Below are 21997 nucleotides of genomic sequence, written 5' to 3' on the forward strand. Positions count from 1 at the left end.
CTATGTTTGTATATTATAAAGACATATCACAATGAAAATATGTTAAAACTTATCTTCAAATCACTTAACTTGATATTTTCAAAACATAAACAAATACAGTTTTCCCATGATCCTTTATTCTACAATAGACATACCCGCATATAACAGTAAAAATGAACTAGCTGGATTCGCACTTTATATACACTGGCATATATATATATGAATTAAATCGATGAAAAAGTCTAAACGGAGCTCTTCTTCTCTGTCATTTATAAATCAATAAATGAGTTTTCCGACAAACACTTAGTTTGAAAACTAAATTATCATGTCTTTATCTATGCATCTGTACTGCATATGCAACTAATACAATTGTTCTGAAATTGATATAAATCAAATGCCGTAAAAAAAATAATTGAAGATATTATACAAATAGATTCGGCTCAAAGTCATAATGTTCTCAGATTGCTGCTGACGTTTATACATTCGTTAGAGGTTGTAACTTTTAACAATCTCTTTGTCTTGTTTTTCTTATACAACATTGTTCTATTAAATTTTCTTCGACATATTCGTTTCAATCATTTAATTTATTTTAATTGACGCATAAGAGTAGCACATTAGGGCGATGTTTTGCGTACCACGAATATGATTCTAACTTCGATCTTTAACATTTGATCTAAAATACAATTTATTTTCATTTGTTCAACCAAAACCCGTATTTCGTGATTATTTTTCTTTTTAAATGAATATATAATCGTGTAAAGAAAATGCATTACTATGAAATATATATTCTATTTTAGGGGAAGTGTGGGTTATAACTACTCAGATAAAATTCAATAGCACTTAAATTTCCGCTCAATTTTCTACCACCAGTCAGTATAAATTAAAGCGACAAGAACTGAACTGATTTTTTTTTCTATCAACCAACGAGGACTGTATTTGTTTCATGTGTAATTTCGTATGTTGCAAAATGGAAATATTATTTGGAAATGCTCTTGAACAACTTTCTAATGACACAAAAAAAATTAAAAAAAATGTTTATGTCAAGGAAGAATGGCTGATTGTTTGATTATTTTTGTTTGTTTTATCTCTAGTGTCAAATGTTTCACTGGTATTGATACACTAGAAAAATCAATGCAGTAGTAAACTTCGGGAAGTTTGGTCGAAAAATGCGAATGAGTTAGAAAGAGAGAAGATATGTGTTCATGAAACATCAAATTACGGACCAAAGAGTTGTCGCATGGGATTATTATTCTCAGCCAGCTTAAGACTATCCCGTTACCTTTGGATTGGATTTAATGGTACAACCAGACACGACAGTGTATTTATGCATTCAACACGTGTAGAAAGACTCCTCGCTTTACCAAGGGTATCTCTACAGGACAGAAGAGGTTCAATGGGAGATCGTAGTACAACCCTTCAGATATGGATGGAATACAATCTCTGTACAATCGTTTGATGGATGTTTTATTCATATTGAGCTACTATTTTAACTAAACTTGTCTTGCGTTGACAAGTTGCATTTAAACTCAATTATATAGCACAGCTTACTTACAATTTTTTTTTAAGTGCATGATGACGAGCAGGAGACAGTACAGTTGCTTACATCTTTTGTCTAATTAATTACTCCTCATTTTTAAGCTCAGATTCTTAACGTTTACAGACAGTATTTAATACAAATTTAGAGCCCTTTTTTCGAAAATCGTTATGACAGTATAAAGTGAAATTATAACAAAAAAAACGAATTCTGAAAGTAAATATTATTTTCCAGCAAAATTGTAGAAGGACGGGACATATTTCGTCTAAGGTATTTAAGCAACTTCTTTACAAATGCAAAGATATTGAAGTTGAGCTGATGAAATTGTTTCAGGATTTTTTATCTTTGCTAGCTTCGCTATTTGATTGTTGTTTACTTGATATCCATCTTAGTAGCAATATACCAACTTCGCCTGCATGGAATATACATTTCCCAACTTATTCGATATAAAACAGCATGCAGCTTCTTCTCAGACTTTGCAAAACGTCACCAGTATCTGAGCAGAAAGTGCATGAATCAGGGGAACATCAGAGGACTTCACGTCCTTTTTCTAAAAATAAATTGTTCGGAAGGTACCAAGACCTTGTTGATAAATATTCCGTATCAGCTCCACAAATAATACACGATGATCTTGAAGTATAAATTTTGCGTACTGACGTCAGCTTAATAACGTTTTATAGCGATCTTTTATTTGTCTTTATTAATACTTTTACTGCTTGGTCTGTTTTGGTAATATCCATTTGACGTGGCTCTGTACTTATGCAACTCGTTGTATTGTTTGTGTTATCTCTTAGTTTTACTTTGTTTGTGTGAATTTTTTTTTATATATATATGACGTGGCTATGTACTAACATCGATATATCCAGCTAATGTGTTATTGTTCTATAAATTTTGTATTCTGGTCTTTCATATTTGCTAATGCTTTGTCTATATGCTCTTTTGTGTTTCTTTTCTACATAATGACATGAATGACGTGGCTCTTTTTTTTGAAAAAATACACAGTAAGCATATAGATGAGCGACAAGAAGGAATAGTGAACTTCTAATTTACATTCTGCAGAGGATATGCCTAAAATAACTGTAGACTATATTATTTCATACTTTTAACGCAATATCATTTTATATATCTACTTGTGTGACGTTTACATTCTGATATCAAACGCGCGATTCTACGCCAGATTTAATGTTATCTAACATTTCGGTTACACAACTTAAAATATTTCAATCGTTTATTGGTGAATTAAACATACAGAAATAAAATTCAAAAATAAGAAAGCTATGAATGAGGTTGTTAAATTTGATATATGCCTTTTTGTGCTGATTAAGATAAGTGTGGTAATTGTACATCCTGTCATAATGTTTAGATTATGATAATTCTCGTATTCTTGTCTTTCATTTTTGCTTATATTTTTGACTGTATACCTTTTGGTGTTACTTCGATATATATAGCTTGGCTCTGTATGTTTACATCCTGTAATTGTGCTATTGTAAAATATGATTGTATGCTTGACTTTCGGTTTTGCTATGTACTTTGTCTATATGCCTTATTATGTTTTTTTGATACAATTATGAGGTGGCTCTGTACTTATACATCCAGTTATCGTACTATGGTAAATTTGTGTTTTCTTGTCTTTAGTTTTATCTAATATGCATGGGGCTATATGATATTTTGTTATTCTTTGTAACATATTTGTTTGTTGTGTTTGGTTTTGTTTTTGTTTTTTTGTGTTCTTTTTTAGTGATTAAGATTATAACACAATGTTGACTGTTGCACCCCTTTTTGAACTTTTTACCTGTTCCGTCTGTTTGTTTTGTCTATGAATCGTTTTCTATATAATGGAATTTGATGCGACTGTCATACTAGTGAGAGGTTTAGCTAGCTATAAAACCAGGTTTAATCCACCATTTTGTACAACAGAAAATGCCTGTACCAAGTTAGGAATATGACAGTTGTGATTGTGCTTCTTCCTTTGGCTCCATCATACAGTTTTATTATATACTAACGCATTCGTTATGCCCGTGTGTGCAATAATGTCATAGGTTTTAACAAACGTAATCAATGCATCACTTGTAAATCATTAAGTCAGCGATTTCGTTACCATAAATTACTTAAAACTTTTACTAAATTCTTTCATTTTTTTATTCGTGCATATGCCTGTACCTATGGAAGACTGGTTAAAAGTGGTATTTCACATCCTCAATTTAACGGTAATATTATACTAAAAGCACAGAAATGTATGTAATCCGTGTTAACTCATCGAACCTTTAGACAAACTTATTAGAAAATGTTATCTTACTAATTATATTTTTGAATATCGTTTACATTGGCACTAATAACCATTTTTTCATCTTTTTAAAACATAACTATATTTGTGTTCTTTTCAAATGGGGTGTATAAAGACACACAATCGTTCATTTAATCTATAAAAGGGGTATCCTACTCTCTGTCTTTACATTTATTTTTGATATTGCACAAGTCACTTCTTCTTTGATTGTCCATGACTTTCAAATACTAAATCCCTGGAATGTGCATTAGTTGAATTTAGTCTCCGATGCATGATTTATATTATTAATTGCTTTTGGCTTTGAACTAGCTGTCGGTAACTGCGAGTAATCTCAAATCGTACTTTCTTGTTTATTTTACCTGTTGATACTATTTGTAATACTTTTTCGTTATTTAATGTTTACTTAGTGAGGGTTATAATTGGTCTACTAGTATATACCAGCTTATCTAGGTGTTTGGTATTCCTATAAACTTTCACTACTTCGTACTATGAACATGATGAACATCAAAACTATTTATTTTGTATAAATATTTTCTTTTTCAATTTTTGTTCAAACTTATATTTTGTTTTTCTGAAATTGTTTAAGATTTAACAGCGGTATAATACTTAAACTCTAATTTTTCATCCCTTATGATATTGATTTTGTATTTACATTGTATCATATATCGTATTTATTCTGTTAGTGTATGTTAACTTGTGTTAATATGTCTTTTGATTGAGTCAAGCCATTTCAATGGATATATATAAAAATTATATATTATAGCGTGTCTTTCTATTTTGTGATGTTACACTATTGTTTCAGATAAGGGTGAAGGTTTGGTATCATTCAAACGTTTAAATCAGCTGCAATTGCTTACACCTGTCCTTAGTTAGGAATATGATGTTTAGTAGTTGTCGCTTGTTGATGTGGTCCATAAGTGTTTATCGTTTCTTGGTTTTTATATAGGTGAGATCGTCGGTTTGCCCGTTGAAATGGTTTTACACAAGTCATTTTCGTGGCCCTTTATAGCTTGCTGTTCGGAGTGAGCCAAGGCTCCGTGTTAAAGACCGTACTTTGACTTATAATGGTTTACTTTTATTAATTGTAACTTGGATGAAGAGTTATCTCACTGACACTCAAACCACATCGTCTTATATCTATATATAGTATGGCTTTTTTATGGATTATTATATTCAATACTCCAGTCAGTCCTCATGATCTGGAAGAATGACTTTTTTAGTACAACCGCTTAATGGCTGTTATTAGAAATTTAGCTACTAAATCAACTTAACATTTTTTGGTTTAGTCAATAAGCATTTTGACAAAAGTTCATAGCAATTTTAACAACCATTTTAGCTTATGTGCTTGATGATGCGTTTAGTTGGAAACTGTTGGTACCTATTTTATCGAGTCAACTTCTTGTAATAATTTAAAAAAAGATTCATTAAACTTTACAAACGGGTTTTGGTTTTTATCTATTGAAGCAGTGTGGCTACTGTTAAATGATGTTTATATCCTTTTGAGGAATATTAATTTAAGTTATTTTTGCTATAAAATTTGATATGTAGGTATATATATCGTTCTTGTGTAATACTTTTTCTTAACAGTTTTCAATCACATACACTAGTAACCACAATCTAGATTGTCTGCTAGGGTAATATACAAGAAGGCGGACACATTAATGTTAAAAAGGATTAATTTTATTATAATCAGTTTGAATTATGATAACGGGCGTGTTAATAGTGACAGAGGTAGACCTAGCTGAAATGACTTGAATGACTGCAAGGTTATCTATTTGTGGGGTATTTAAATAGTTTAAATTTGATTGAATAAGATAGAAAACCGTTTATATGTTTTGTTAACCTTATTCAATTTTGTCGATCAATCAAACTTCTGGTTACTAATAATGACTTCACTCAAAGATTACAAAGATATCAGTAATGAATTATGTTGGGGTTTGTTTTTTTTTGTTGGTGGGGGGGAGGGGTGCGAGATTTGCATTTTGCTTTTTGACTCCTGTTTTGTTGGGGTTTTTTTTTTTGTTTTTTTTTACTTTTTAACTTTATTTTATCCCTCAGACAAGTTTACTTGACCAATGGGTCTTCGACGTAGCGAGAAAATCCCGGACTCTGATGTGGTCCTCAGCGGGCCCCTATGTAGAATTGTGTACTAGTTCAGTGAAAATGGACGTCACACTACACACAAAAACATATAAGTTAACTATAATTAAAAAAAACAAGCAAGACTAAAAAAGGCCATAGGGTCCTGACTTTGGACAGACTCAAAAAATGCATATTTGCAATTAATACAATATGTAGGTTTGACACTCTGCAAAACATGTAATGATAAGTACATTTTACGAATATTCAGGAAAAGATATGACAGAGAGGTAAATGATACCAAAAAGACATAAAAACTCATTAGTCGAAAAATAATAACTGACGACACCAAGGCTCAACGAAGACAAAAACAAACAGCCTCTGGCCTTTGTTAGTCTTTTATTATTTTTAATTTCAGTTTCTTCTGTATAATTTGGAGTTTAGTATTGCGATCATTATCACTTAAACAGTATATATATGTGTTTAGGGGCCAGCTGAAGGACGCCTCCGGGTGCGAGAAATTTTCGCTGCATCGAAGACATATTGGTTACCCTCTGCTGTTGTCTGTTCTATGGTCGGGTTGTTGTCTTTTTTGACATATTACCCTTTTCTATTTTCAATTTAAAACATACACATAACAACATAGATATTCTAAGACGGAACAAGACAAACTTATGAACACGATATCAATAAAAAACCTGAAAAGAACTGTCACTTAATAACCGCAATCGCTGAAAAATATTGAGTTCATTATTTATACATCTGTGATTATCCTTTACTAAACAATATTTTATACCGTCTACTATTATACTATGTAATCATACCGATTTTTCCTTCCAAAATCAGAAGTTTCAAACAAAATAAAACAGCTAAATACTATAGATAAAATGTACCTAAGCACAATTTATATGGACAGAGGGAACTAAATATAGTTCTAACACAATTTAGATGCTATGCATCTTTCTTGAACTATGACTTGTTCAGAGACACTATAATTACTGACCAATCTTGTTTTTGTGGATGCGACATTGAGACTGTACATCATATCCTTTTCGACAGTTTTTTTATTTACCCACCAGAGATAAATTCTGATGAACAATTTAAGATGGTTTCCTGATGATCTTATACTCAATGTTGATTTACTAATATCTGGTAATCCAGACCTCTCGTATAAACAAATGGTCTATATATGTAAGCATGTATTCGAGGTCTGAGAGAACTCTTGTTATTTGAAGTTTATAGTGTATTTGGAGTACATTCACGTTATCATCATCAACATCATTACCAATGTTTACGTTATGACTGTTTCATCTTTTTTCCAATAGATAAACACGTAAAGTATTGTATATATGAATTATTGCATGCTCATTTTAATCATTGTTTTGTAGTTAATTGTTATAAGGAGCACACTTCACTGTTTACTTGTGTCTAATTCATTTTACTTTGAGTTCAAATTAAAATATAAGCTATTTTTATTATCAAATATTGATGCATTTTAGTGTACTCCATAAATTAATACTGAATACTACAAGCAACATTCCTCCATATTAATATTAAGATTGTGTAAAGTTATGTTATTTCACTTTCTCGCATTAGATTATTCCTTTTCAATAACATGTAGAACCAGTTATTATTTACTAGCACTAATTGTTGCCTTTCTTTGCTTTACCATGTCTTCCCATATTGCAGGTGGCACAGTCCAGTAGAACTATAAATCCAATCACAGAGATTATGAAAGTTCCACCAATTATTCCCATGAGTTTAGATGACGTTCTCTCATCCGGGGCACTCGTCAGAGATCTCCTGTACTCTAACAAAAATGATACAGTGTAATTATTATCAGCTAACAAATCTAGAGTGCTCTTTCTTCCGTAATTCATTACTATTTGTGTCTTCCTTTTTTCTACTTGTACTGTTTTAAGTTTGAAACACCTAATCAGATGCATATTTAGTGGAGATTGAGAGGGATACAATCCGGATTAAGACATAAGTAATTAATGGTTTATGCATAGATATAATTTTTTTATTGCGTTTTATATTTTGCACACTGAATCTTATCCAAAATCCTGAGTGGATTACTAAAAACAATAACTTAATTTTTTCAAAGTAATATTAATCAACAAGGACTATCATTATCTGGTGTGCATAGAATATCATTTATACATGGCTTACTTTGTGTTGATTTTCTCTGTACCGTCAGCTCTATTTTGATCTGGTCTAATTTATTTTGCAGATCTACACTTCTTATTTCAGTTGTTGTTGATGATGTCTGTGCAGGGTTCGTTGCTGATGTTTGTGCAGGACTTGTTGCTGATGTCTGTGCAGGACTTGTTGATGATGTTTGTGCAGGACTTGTTGATGATGTCTGTGCGGGGCTTGTTGTTGAAGTCTGTGCAGGGTTTGTTGATGGTATGTTTGCAAGGTTGGTTGATGTCTGTGCATAACCGTAAATGCAGTTGATGACAAATGGGTTCAAACAATTGGCTTTACTTGAAACTGTAAAAGATATGTACCATTATTTTAACATTCTATTACCCTAAATTTTTCAACATATACATTCTATTATATCCGACTTTACAGTTTGTTTTCATTTTTAAGAAGGTCGTACGGTTGCCTGTAATTGCTTACACCCACTCTATTTAAACTTTGGTGTATTTGTCTCATTGGCTCGTTATTCATCATTCTTGAACTATGACTTGTTCAGGCTCAACATAATAGTGACTTATTTTGTTTTCGTGGATGCAACCTTGCGACTGTACACAATTTCCTTTTCGACTATTCTTTATATAAACATATATATAAGAAAAATGCTGATGAACATTCTTAGATTGCTTTCTGATGGCCTTTTACTGAATGTTAACTTCATTTGTCTCATCGGCATTCATATCACATTTCCTTCTATAAATATTCCATCCAGGTGAATATTTAGAGAAACAAGATTCATGAGGGGGCCTTTTGTCACTCTCTATTGTATTGATTTTGCTAATTTATGAAGACCCTTGGCTGACATTTAGTTGCTTACATCCAGGTCTTTTTTGTCTTTTTGTAGCCTGTTGAGAACTTGCTATCATACAACATTTCTTTTTAATTTTAAAATAGAACAAGTGATGTTTTAATATATAATTTGTAACTATCTTAAGATCTTAAGGAACAAATGTCATTACCAAACGGATATATTCCTAATATTTTTATTTGAAGCTATCAAGGATTGATCACAACTTTCAGGTCTTTTCAAAGACCATTTTATTTTTAAAGCTGATTTTAAAAAACATGGTTTAATTGTGAACAACTTAATAACATCAGATAGAATAAGCTAAATTATAGCCACCTTTGTCGTCGTTAAAAAGAGAAACACATAACAACTTCCTGCTTCATTTGTTAAAATATAAAACAACACGTTTAATAATTTATTGCGTCCGAAGCGCTTTTCTGGATTTACCTTCATCAGGAACGCTCAAAGCCAAATTAAAAGGATCTAATTGAAAATAAGCAACGTCAGTTCATCGGTTCATCATCATATTTAAGCCTTGTTGCTCGCATAATTCTAGGCATTATATTTATTTGTCATGTTTTAATCACACCGGTAAATATTGGATATTGTTCAAATACGAATGTTACCGCTCACATTTGTACCGTCCACCTATTGAACTACCCAGTAAGTCGTAACCAAATTTCAATGATATTCGTCTTTCTTTTAACTTTGTTCATTGTCATCGAATAATCATTTATAGTCACTTGAAAAAAAGAACTATTATAACTTTAACGTGGTTAATGCGGTATGTAGATTGAGGCTAAGAGTTTTAATCAATGAAATTGAGAATAGAAATTGGGAAATGTGGGAATAAGACAACATCCCGACCAAAGAGAAGATAACAGCCGAAGGCCACCAATGGGTCTTCAACGCAGCGAGAAAATCATACAGCCGATGGTGGGCCTCAGCTGTCATAAGAGTTCTATTGCAGTGAAAACAGACGTCACACTAACTTGCAAACCGTTTAAGTGTATTAAAATTCAAAAACATACAAAACCAACAAAGGCCAGATGCTTCTGACTTGTGACAGGCGCAAAAATGCCTTTTATAATATCTACGTAACTTCCTTTTTTGACACTTGCTCATTATATGGCTTACTCATTGACAGAACTGTTAACTTCTAACATCTTGTTTTCATTATATAGATTAACGTACTAGATATTTCGACGTTTTGACACACTCATATAATAGAAATGTGTTGAGTATTATAACACTGAACAACTTTGAAACATGATGATCCAGATAATATTTAATTTGGGAACTTGCACAGCTGCAATCATATTTCAATGTTGAGATCCTGGAACACTTGAATCATTCATTTTGTAGTGTGCTAATTATATCTTACAATACAGTCTTATATTTCACATACAAGTCCGAGGTTTCGCCAGCTATAAAACCAAGTTTAATCTACCATTTGATACATACGGCAATGCCTTTAACAAGTCATGAATATGTCAGTTGTTTTCTATTCGATTTGTTTTTTCTCTATCGATTTATGAATTTTGAACATCGGTATACTACTGTTGCCTTTATTGACGTGTTTGAGCGTTTGATTGTACCATTTTTAAAGGACTTTCCGTTTTTAGTTTCCCTTGGTATTTTTGTTATTTAACTTTCTTCAAAATGGTTTCTTTTAGCAATGAGATTAACAACAGGACGAATATAGAAGTAGGAAGACTTACCCTTCTGAAGCACATAAGTTCATTCCCCTATTTTTAGTAACGATCGTGTTACTCAGGCCCTAGTTTTCTAGCATTGTTTTGTGGATCTGTTCGTCCCTTTGTCGTTTTGCCATATAAGCGGGAGGTTTGGCTAGCCATAAGACAAGGTCAACCCACCACTATTTCTGAAAATGTCTTGTACCAAATCAGGAATCTGGCAATTGTTATTATACATTTCGTGTCTAGGTATGTTGGCGTTTACCTTTGTTGTTTCTGTTATTTTCCTCTTATAGTTTATGTGTTTCCCTCGGTTTAAGTTTGTTTCCCCGATTTGTTTTGTTTGAATATTGAACAGCGGTATCTTACTGTAGCATTTATTTGCAACAATGTGTCAGTTGTTTCTGTGGCATATGAGTTCTGAATGAACCATCGATATCTTTCGCTTCTATATCAATATTTCATCTTTAAAACATGATACTAGCTAGTATATAAAATTGCACAATACAGTTACATGCTGTTGCTCTTCTCTTGCAAATAACTTACACTTTATAAATATTGCCAAACTATCTGCCAATTCATGTTTCGATGCTGCAAAAAAAGGAGAATTTCTAAATACTTTCTAAAAGTTTATTTGCTGTTCTTAAATACATGCAAACCCTAACATAACATAGCTTGAGTTCCAAATATATGTTTTAAAAAGGTATTTCAGATGTTTAAGAATTTTTTTATGCATAAATAACACGTTGATGAGAAATTACGTAAAAAAACATTTATGTAGCATTTATACTTACAAAGATGACAATTTTATATAATAATAAAAAACTGAATTTCTAGCTGAAACAAGAATAAGAAAAAGCGATTTCACAAAATTTCGTTTAAAATTTTTGTTAAATAATTATGTTGTTGCAATTGATACATCTGGAATTCAGTGGATTCGGATTTATAATTTTAATTTAAAGACAATAAAATTAAATTTAAAGCTTTTTTTTTAGGTACATTGAACCGGTAAACCATGTTTTGAACGGGTATTTGCGAACAATACCAGTCAATTGACTATGAAATATCCCAAGCCGCTAGGCGAGGGAAATTTGCTCTTAAGACTGATATTTTTCGTACATAGTCTTCCATAACATGATTTATCTGTTTAATTACACCGATTAAATTTGATCGAAACTGTCTGTACATGTTAAGGGAAATCGTTGTACCTCGGGAATTATACATGTACTTATACGGGTTAGTGCTGTCTTTTTGTAACGTCATGGTAACTATATGTGTAAACGTCATTGTTATTCCATCATTAAATTGTTCAGTTGTATAGACGTTTTTTTCCTCTTTATATGTATATATCTGACAGTTTTCGGTTAAACTCAATCAATAGTTCTGAATCATGTTATCTTAATGGGATGAAGGCAGAAAGATACCGAATAAATATGGCGGGATCAGGCTCGCTAGGGTAAAATAGGAATATCCAAGATGGCAAATACCATGTCGGAGAGGGGATATTGAGACAAAAACAGGCAAATTATATCTGTCTATAGTTATCAAAGGTATAGTTATCAATGGTTTAATTACACTGAATAGATTTGTATTGAAACTCCCTGTACAGATGAAGATATTATTGTTTAATACTTGTACTGTAATTCATGAACATGTTGATGCATAATTAAGGATAAATGAATATAAGCATAAAACCGCGTAAATGATACATAGATATAGGAAGATGTATTATGAGTGCCAATTTGACTTACAAATTTATAAAAGTAAACCATTAAATGTCAAGGTACGGCCTTCAACACGGAGCCTTGGCTCACATCGAACAGCAAGCTATAAAGGGCAATGCACTTATACGCGCTAGTTCGCATTCTTTATTAAACGTCATATCCGAAAAAAGATTGGCGGGAAGATGCTCGCTTGGGTAAAAAGGGAATATCCAAAATGGCAAATACCATGGCATTTGAGGCATATTCACTGGCATTGGTGAAAAACAGGCAAATTCGATTGAAATTGGGAAAAAATGTTAGAACATGCGAAAATACACTGTCCGAATCCGGCATTCTTATCTAATGTGTAATTATCTGTAAAATAGTTTTGGCATCACTCCTAGATGGTTGTTTATGTGGCTGTTTATACGCTCCACATTTTTGACACTTCAGTTCAACGAGTTCTAAATGTATACGAAATTCATCAAAATCCGAAATACTTATATCAAACTTTTGAAACCAATACCATTCCGTACACGTCTAGTAATGAGGAAAGGCAAAATGTTGTTGTTTGTTGAGCTGTTTAATTTACATTAACCAGTTTAAGTCTTTGTACATTATAAGACTTACAGAATAACCAATCCAGGAACATTATTTGATTTACACTTATTAATAGAAATAGAAAAATATTACAATACCTTTAGATATAGAGGGAGGATTGCTAAAAAGAATGAATGGTTTTTTGTTTATATCTCGCTCATAATTGCAGGCGCCCTTATCATCTCCAACAAGTAGCCAACCATTATCTTTTGTTTTACATTCGCCGTCTGTTTCATTTCTTATGTAAAATCGTCTGCTATAGTTATCACCGTAATGGTGATCAGCTGGTCCTGCTATTCTGAAAATGTATGGAAAAATACGATATAAAAATTGTAGAGGATCAAACCCGTTACCTGTTTTAATGAGATCATTCAAGAGAAAGATAAAAGTGGAATCGTGATACATATAGGTTCATCTTTTTGACTAGAATGTAACTTTTGAGCAAGTACATAAAGTAAGCCATAAATAGTCACATATTTAAGCTATATTGGAGTGAATACAACTCTTATAGTTTTTGCTACTTGTCGAAATTCGTGACCTTACGTTGCTTACATCAACGTTATTTTGTCTCTGGGTGATAGTTATCTCAATTGTAATCATACCACATCCGACGTATTCAAGTTTTGGTAACAATTACTATTTTGTGTTTATGTATACTTATCTAAGTTTTAAAAGGAGGCTGGAAAATGATAAGTCAGCATCGAATGACAATTCATAGAACAAAATCAAATCAAAATTCGACTAAATCATCTTTAATCAGAACTCGAATATATGGTACAAGTTCGAGAACTAGCATAATATTTAATACGTAGGTATTTGTAGACAGGACTACATTGTATTTGCTATATACTATCAACTCAAAGTGTATTATCCACAGCGGTTACTGATATAGTATATAGGGAGAAGCTTTGAAGCTACAGTAATCACTAGTAAGTAAACACTGAGGTTGTGGTTCGAATCGTGCGGGTGCACTCGACTCAAATCATAATTGACTAGGATAAAACTGGATGCCACGAAATAGCCCAAAAGTGGCGCTTAAAAGTGACATTAAAACACCAACAATCAATCAACCAATCAATCAATCCCAATTTCCTTTTCGACAATTTGCATTATTTGTTTCTTCAAACATTCCTCTTTTTAAACTGCGGGCACTTTTAATGAAGTTCGACGTCTATCGACAAAACAGATCAATTTTGCTACGCGTGCTGTCGTGTTTTGATTCTTAAATGACAGAAGTATTGGATGGGTGAGGATTCTTCATCCGGGCACCCGGTAACTATTGAACAGCAAGATATTGAAGGATATTGCCATAACAGTATACTGAAAATAAACTGTATACCTGCTCGAGTTAATTGTTTTCTTTATACTGTTATGGCAAGCTCTCGTTCCTTATCGTGCTTTTCAACATTCGAAACATTTGTTTCAGGTGAGGGATAACAAAAATTGTCCTGTCCTCAAGTACCTATAGATAAATAAACTTGTTATTAAAAAACAATAATGACGCTTGTGTCGATAGTTCAGTATGCATGCATGGTATTCGTATCGAGGCCAATTGCTCTTCAGTTCTAATAAAAAAAAATCTTAAAAGTCCAAACTCAAATGACCTGACTGATTAATTGTTGGCTTTGACTGCAAAGGCTGTAAACTTTGTGTTTTGTCTGAGTCTATTAATATGATTGCAAATCAGAAAGTCTGTCGGACACCAGTGCTTTCGCAATATATAGTTGGATCGATTTGAAAACTGATTTAGCAAATACACTTTCAAAAAAAGAGTTCATTCAAAGCTATTTTCCGGATAACCATGCTCTCGTAGGAAAAGGTGCACCTTCAACAATTAACACTCTCAAACAATAAGTAGACTTAAATAAAATTCTTGAATCTTTTTGCTGTTGGTCTCCTTTTTCTCCTGAACGTTTCTGTCTATCTTCTACGCTTTGCCGTAACAAACTAATGGGAAACAATCATCACTTAAAAGCAATAACTCATATAAAATGTCTAGTTACAGTATCATCTTTCTAGCTTATTTACAGTTTATGTCTATCTTTGATGTTTTACAAGATATTTAAGAAAAAGCAAAGGAATAGTGTCATTTAGTCCTATAAATCCAATAAGGAGGTGTCCGAGGACTTCGGCCATGCCGGGTTATTTGTAGATCATGTCTTGCGGATAATATTTTCAAAGATTGTATCTATTTATTGAAGTTTTCAAAATAATTGGCAAAAATAAAGAACAATGATAGAATTTGTTATTTAAGGATATTCGCTACTCATGTTTTAGTCTTTTTGTCAGATATTCCAAATCCTCTAGATTTATCTGTGTACGAAGTAACAATAAATTTGGCCCGTTAACCCTTACTTTTGTTTTCATAATTTTGTTAAGTTTAGATTAAAAAGCCATAACTCAAAATCTAATAAAAATCCTTGTTATTTTTTTATTGCTTTTGAAAGAAAAATGTGTAAATGTTAAATGTATTTAACATCTAGGGAGACTCATTTCCTGACATAATTTTGGTTGATTTTATATCAAAAACAAATACAAAGACCTGTAAAAATACAAATTTTTCTTTTTATGTTTTGTTATTTAACATTATCAATTATAACAGTCTTTTGAAAAGCTTGTTATATATAAACACAGTGGACATCCTTAACCATGTTAACTGCGATGACTCCTACACGACGTTGCCTAACATTTTAGATGTCAATAAACAGAAGGTAGATATCATCATTCTGAATATTTTTACCGCGTCAGGTTTTCTCTAAATATCACATTTTAAAGATAATAGACGAAAGATTTCTTGAGAATAAAATTGAAATTTAAAGTTTTGAAAGTAAACACATATAGCATTGAGCTACAGTCGGTTCTTTTGTTAAGGTAGGAGAATCATTTGATTCAATTGCATAAAATGTATAATGACCGTTTATTGTTTCATTATTTATCTCTAATAATAAAAATAATAATTAAAATTCAATGATTTTGTAATAACGAATGAGTTCATTATTTCAAAAGTTCACATTTTAGCCACTCTAATGTAAACTAGAGGCTCTAACGATCATTTGTCGCTCACCTGGATGTGCATCGTCAACAATGACCACTCCCTATCATTTAAGACTAGAAAAAACATTCTTGATTAATACCTTTTTTTATTGATGATGTAATTGTATTTTTGTGTAATATTTGTCACATACTTATTTAGTTTAATAACTCTAAATTGATCAGCAAGAAACGTGTGCAAATATTCCAACCTTCACGTTTACCGGAAACAACAGGGTTACATTACAACATAGCAAGACACATTATATTAACTAGCGTGGCATGATGATTTCTATTTTGGTTAATATACCACGTATATTCCTTATATACATCCCAGCCCCTTTGTTTTACCAGATCTGAGCTGGATCATCATATCAGATCATCCTAGCTTCAGTTTCTTTGTTTTGTATGCATTTTTTTGTTCAATACAACTTAGAATTATTTATACGAATAAGACCAACTATCAAAATATAGGTAGAAAAATCCAATGTCTATAATGGGATTTGAACTCAAGACCTTTATCATATCAACCAACGACTCACACCCATACACTAGGACGACTGGATACGAATTCACTGTTAATTTAATATACTTAAACATTAAAGGTATATACTTCGAGTATATAATGGTATATAATGAATATAATAAGGAGTGTGTGTCGTTCTAAACTAGAGTTTATGAAGTGTAAATGTTTTCCTAACTTATCTAGAACAGCTGGGATGTAAAATAGTTATCCGTTTTGGACTTGGTGTGTCAGTGTAAGATCATCCCGATGGCCTGAGACCATAGGGTGATCTTATACTGACACACCGCGTCCTCATGGGATAACTAGTACTTATCAAGCAGAGAAATCTTACCCGTCAACGGAAAAGTAAGAAACGTTTTTTTGTACATTCAGGTCTCTGTAACTACTATTAATGAGCCGCCTCTCATTAAACCAGTTCGTCTTGTTTGTTTGAGTTCCATTGAACAAAAGAAATACCTGTTCAATACCACTTATATAAACTGACACTCTAACCTGAAAACAGATGAACAGTCAAATATAAACTACATCTGCTTCGATTTCCCGTTTAAACAAAGGGAATACTAAATGTCATAAGATCTACAATGTTAAGGTAGATAGGGCGTCTTCCTCCATCTTAGATTTTGAAAAGCCAGAAAACAAATAAACCTATTTTATTAGGTAGCAAGAAAACCGGTCGCGAGACCCCATTTTTTATTTTCTAATCTGAAAGCAAAATATTAAAGCTTTCTTCTCTTTTTTTTATCTCAAATTGGTGTGGTTTTCGTTTTATGGCAGACATTTGGATTTTCCATGCATAATCTATACAAAATCTGTCAATTTTGCACAACCTGTAGCGTGACAATAAGCCCCGTGACACATTATTTTTTATTATTTCTTTTTAAAAAGCAAAATATAAACTACCTTTTTGCAAATTTAAAAAAAAATGGATTCTAATTTAGACACCCCATCTTACCTTTTATGATGAAATGTACCAGCAGCAATCATATTATAACTGAACTGCATATTTTTGAATTGTAATCAGTTCGGTTGAAATCATATTGATAAATTCAACATTTCGTGTAATAGCAATATGTGTCACCAGTTTCTGTTGTTTCACTGAGAAAAACAGAAAAATTAGTATATTCGAATAAAAAATAAATGAATAAATTTAGCCGCTTGCGATGGAAACCCGAACCAAGACTTTTTATATTCTTATGACATTTTTTACTCAATTTTTAATCATTTTAGTTATTTGTGTCTGAACACTGAAGATCAGTGCATTATTCACCTCCGATGTTATCTGGCTCATAACTTGAAGAAAATTGATTGGTTAAGAAATTTTAATTTGTCTTTCAAATCATAAATAAATTAGTTTCATGATCTACTTTCTAAAATGGTGGCATTAACTGCATTCATTTAGACCTTAAATTGGAGTTAGAAATAATATGTAATAGTTATAATGATACAGACTTTTGATTATTATTGTTAACATTATTCAAACTCTTAATAACAGTTACAAAATTGATATTAGAAGTACACGTAGATAATTTATTTGCACCAAAGATCTGTATGAAAGAAATGATAATGCAATTCAGGAGGTCTTTTTTTATCAAAAGCATTTCGTAGGGTTAACACTAATATTTCAAACCTGATGTATTCCTATTATAGACCAGTAATTGACGATATCCGACTTAAAGTGTTTCTTCGATGGATTTTTAGAACAGTTTAATGACATGGCCTCTTCGTCATAAACATTTAATGAATAGTTAGACATGAACAAATCGTAAGCACTACCATTTCCTGTAAAGGAATATAACAATCATTATACATGAGGACAGAAAGATTTCACTTTGTGGAAGAAAATCTATGTATGTCTTTTATTCACATGAATCGGATTTTGTGGAAGAAAATCTGTGTTTGTCTTTTAATCACATGAATCGGATTTTGTGGCACACCTTTAAACCTGTCGTTTGCATTGAAATCGATAACATCTATAGATACCACGTTTGGTGGTCAATGTCTGAATCTTCGAGTTACCATCTGTCGTGTAGTTAGTGTGTCAGTACTGACAGACTATGAATATTACATTTTGATTGAACAGTTTCAATTTTTTGCTGTGTATTTATACTTTAGAGGTACCAGTTGTAGTAACAACTTGTTAGAATAATTTATTATTTTTCGCTTTACATGTTCTTGATATGGTACTCCACAGAATATTATTTATTTTTGGCTTTAACATCTTTTACTCTGGAATCATTAATTCGGTTTCAACTCACCACAGACAAAGCTGACCTCAAGTTGTTTTCCTTTTTTAGGAGGGGGCGGAGAGGAGAGGTCTATGTTTAATATGTTCGGGTTTCTTTCACTTCAAAATGTCATTTCGAAATGCTAAAAAGATACGGTCCCAATGTTCGATTTTAATACACCGAAAATTCGTATTAAAAATATTGTTTCGATTTTATTTTTGTTTAACTCAAATTGTATATCAATGCACTCTGTATGTCAAGACTTTACAAAGATGAACAAATGAGCAATATGTATGCAGTTTTGTATAAATCAAGAACATACCTATAACCATAGTTTGATGTAGTAAGTTAATTAAACGATATCTATTGAATTGTTTAACCATGATGCATTAATGCATTCTGTTATCAAAATTAAAAGCAATTTACATGGTAAGAAAATACAGTGTATGGATATATCACCTCCGGTTACTATTTTGTACACAAGAGTCCAGCCTTCCTCGTCGCCAAGAGACATACAACTATGCAGGCTCACAGCCGTATAGATCAGCAAAACTGTAAATTTATTTTTACGTTATATAAAAAAGTTGTCTTGCATTAAGTTTTAAAATTCTAGCATATCACATAATTACAAAACCTACTGGTAACTTTTTTAATCCGTATAATCCCAAAGTGTGTATGTGTATTAAACATCATCAAAGGTTCAATGCTTATACTTTTGTACGCCAGACGTGCGTTTCTACTACAGAAATCTCATCAATGAAACTAATAAAATATAAAAAGTCAAACACAATTTCGAAGTTGAAGACTATTGAGAACCTAAAAATATTGTGAAATTCAGTAACGAGAAAGTATTCCTGGGTTAGAAAATCCTTACATTTTAGAGCAATTTGAAGTTTTGAAACTATTGATGTATGAATATTACCACACCAATGATACGGCATGTCAAAATAGACGTGCAGACTATCTGCCTGCTGGGAGAAAACTTTTACCAGCAGTGGCATAGGCCAGTGGTTGTAAACAAAAGTCATCGAATATAGTTTAGTGATTATGTTGAATTGTGATCACAAGGCGCAATAAATAATGCTCCCGTAAAATTGTTTGAAACATGTTTGTGGTCTTAGAACAGAAAAAAACAAGCTTATTAGAATATGAGTTTTACTATCAAATTGTCTATTATACCAAAATTGGTACTGTTTGTATCTCCTTTTGCGTACAATTCTCAATTTTAATTAACGGTTTTTATTTTTGTGATATACCATGTAACATTATTTCTAAAAAATCTATAATATACATTGAAACAACAAGATATATTGTGTACAAGATACACAACTACGAATTATTGCATCAAAACACTTTTGGTTCGTTTTAAGATTATTCAAACAATTAAATAAGCGATATAATTAAATTCTTACCTGTTTGTATTAGCTGCATTTTCAGATAAACATAAAACATTTGCTACAAAGTCATGCATTTTAAACTACTGTATAATTAATGTGTTCGTCGTTTAAATAATAAACAAAGCATCATTTACAATTTTTCGCTGAGTTTATTTCAGACATTCGTTGATCTTATATTTCTACGTTCAACATCTGTCATTAGAATTGTTTTTGTATACCACGAAAGATGACTCCGGTTGATTTTGAATCAAAGCCATGTTATCTGATACTTAGGAAAACTGTTCAGTTGTATGGCATCATTACTCACATTATATAGCTTAACACTTCAACTGTTGTATCATGTGCTCACTAGACTTGCTTCAAGTCCATTCCTTATTTTCCCTTTCTTTTATTTCTTTCTTACTAATTTATATGTTTACTGAAAACTGCCAGTATACTGATTGTCATCTACAGTTTTTGGTGGGTTTCGTGTTGCTTAGTATTTAGTTTTCTATGTTGTGACTTCTGTACTATCATTTGTCTGTTTGTCTTTTAATTTTTAGCCATGGCGTTGTCATTTTATTTTCAATCTATGAGTTTGACTCTCCCCCTGGTATCTTTAGTCCCTCTTCGTCAGATGTTAGTTTAATGGTAATCTCTTAGTTATAGCAGAAAATTGTTAAAAGGGCAAAATTTTAAAAAAAAAGAAAAGGAAGGGACATGTAGCAAGTCTATGTTCTAATCTCGAATCAGGATGTCGTATGTTCTATTACTGGTTAGGTTAAAACAAAGAATTTAAAATTACTTCGTCTCCGCTGTGCAAAAAGCAATATTACGAAAGGTGTGTCTTTGGAGGTGACTGTTTATGCCTTGGGAACAACCATTTTTGAAATTGCTTGTTGTTAAATTACTAACCAAAGTTCATTTCAATATCACATTAACAAGTTCTTGACCTGATTTGTATAACATATTGGCCTCTGGAAGCTCAACATCAACCAATACATTAATTCGATTGGCAGCAGTCAATCTTGGCAGGTATATTACCCGTCTACATTTAAAAAGGGAAACAACATGTTTTAAATATAATAACAGACTGAATTCGGTGATGGGCAAATAGACACTTGCATGTTATCATATCAATCCCAAAGCAGTAGTAAATGAAAGCATATCATTTGAATTATGCAAATAGAGAAGCCCTTTCAATTCGGGAGGAAGAGGGGGTATGAACTAAAAGGTACATATTTTGTCAATTTTATATTTGCACGTCAAGGGATATATAAAAAGATGAACTTTTAAGTGAATTGAGTTTGTTTAATTGTGCCCTTGCCGAACTCTTGGTCGGTGGGATCGACCATCTACTATGATTTTAGAGGCATCCTGTAACGAACAGAACACACACCTGTTGTCGTTTTTATTAATACCAGGAAGTACCATGTATAAAAGTTAATTGTATTTTGAGTCTGATAGTTGGTATTAGTTTTTGTTTAATTATTTAGCACTTAAACTCTGTCATTTTCAATATGATATGTTTTTGGTTCAAATTAAAAGTTCATTTTATATTTATACTTATTTTTGAAAACACTTTAATGTTTTAAAATTCAGTGTTAAATAACAGTCTCGTCTTTCCAATAAGCACAATCGATATATATGAAATGTCAAATAATACTTAAAACTTAGTACATTTAATTGGAGTCAGTCTATACAGAATATATCTATACAGGGGTATAAGCTACGAGATGAAAAAAATACAATATGGTTTTTATTCAATCAGTAAAAAAAGTGAAATAATGAAATAATGATTTCAGTTAGTAGCAAATTTGGTTCAATTTTGTAGAAATAAGTAAGTGAATAACTCGACGTCATTGAATCCGTACGCATGATGTAGTCGTGCTCAGACATCAAAGGGAAAGTGAAACAAAGATGAAGCATTTCGTTTACTGATTTGATTTTTTTTTAAACGCATTCTTATACA

At 31.9% G+C, this 21997-nt stretch overlaps 1 protein-coding gene across 1 annotated transcript; it reads right to left on the reverse strand.

Annotated features, from left to right (window-relative positions):
- Positions 1–5855: 5855 nt before the first annotated feature.
- On the reverse strand, positions 5856–20181 carry LOC139499923 (uncharacterized). The gene is made up of 8 exons (XM_071288563.1): positions 20062–20181; positions 19109–19201; positions 18052–18203; positions 16756–16916; positions 12967–13166; positions 11112–11156; positions 8049–8372; positions 5856–7686 (listed from the first exon to the last, which is right to left on the reverse strand). The coding sequence occupies exons 1-8, from the start codon at positions 20099–20101 to the stop codon at positions 7520–7522; spliced, it is 1182 nt and encodes a 393-aa protein (XP_071144664.1). The 5' UTR covers positions 20102–20181; the 3' UTR covers positions 5856–7519.
- Between the last annotated feature and the right edge of the window lie 1816 nt (positions 20182–21997).

The sequence above is a fragment of the Mytilus edulis genome, chromosome 13, assembly GCF_963676685.1.
Source record: "Mytilus edulis chromosome 13, xbMytEdul2.2, whole genome shotgun sequence".
Lineage (NCBI taxonomy): Eukaryota > Metazoa > Mollusca > Bivalvia > Mytilida > Mytilidae > Mytilus > Mytilus edulis.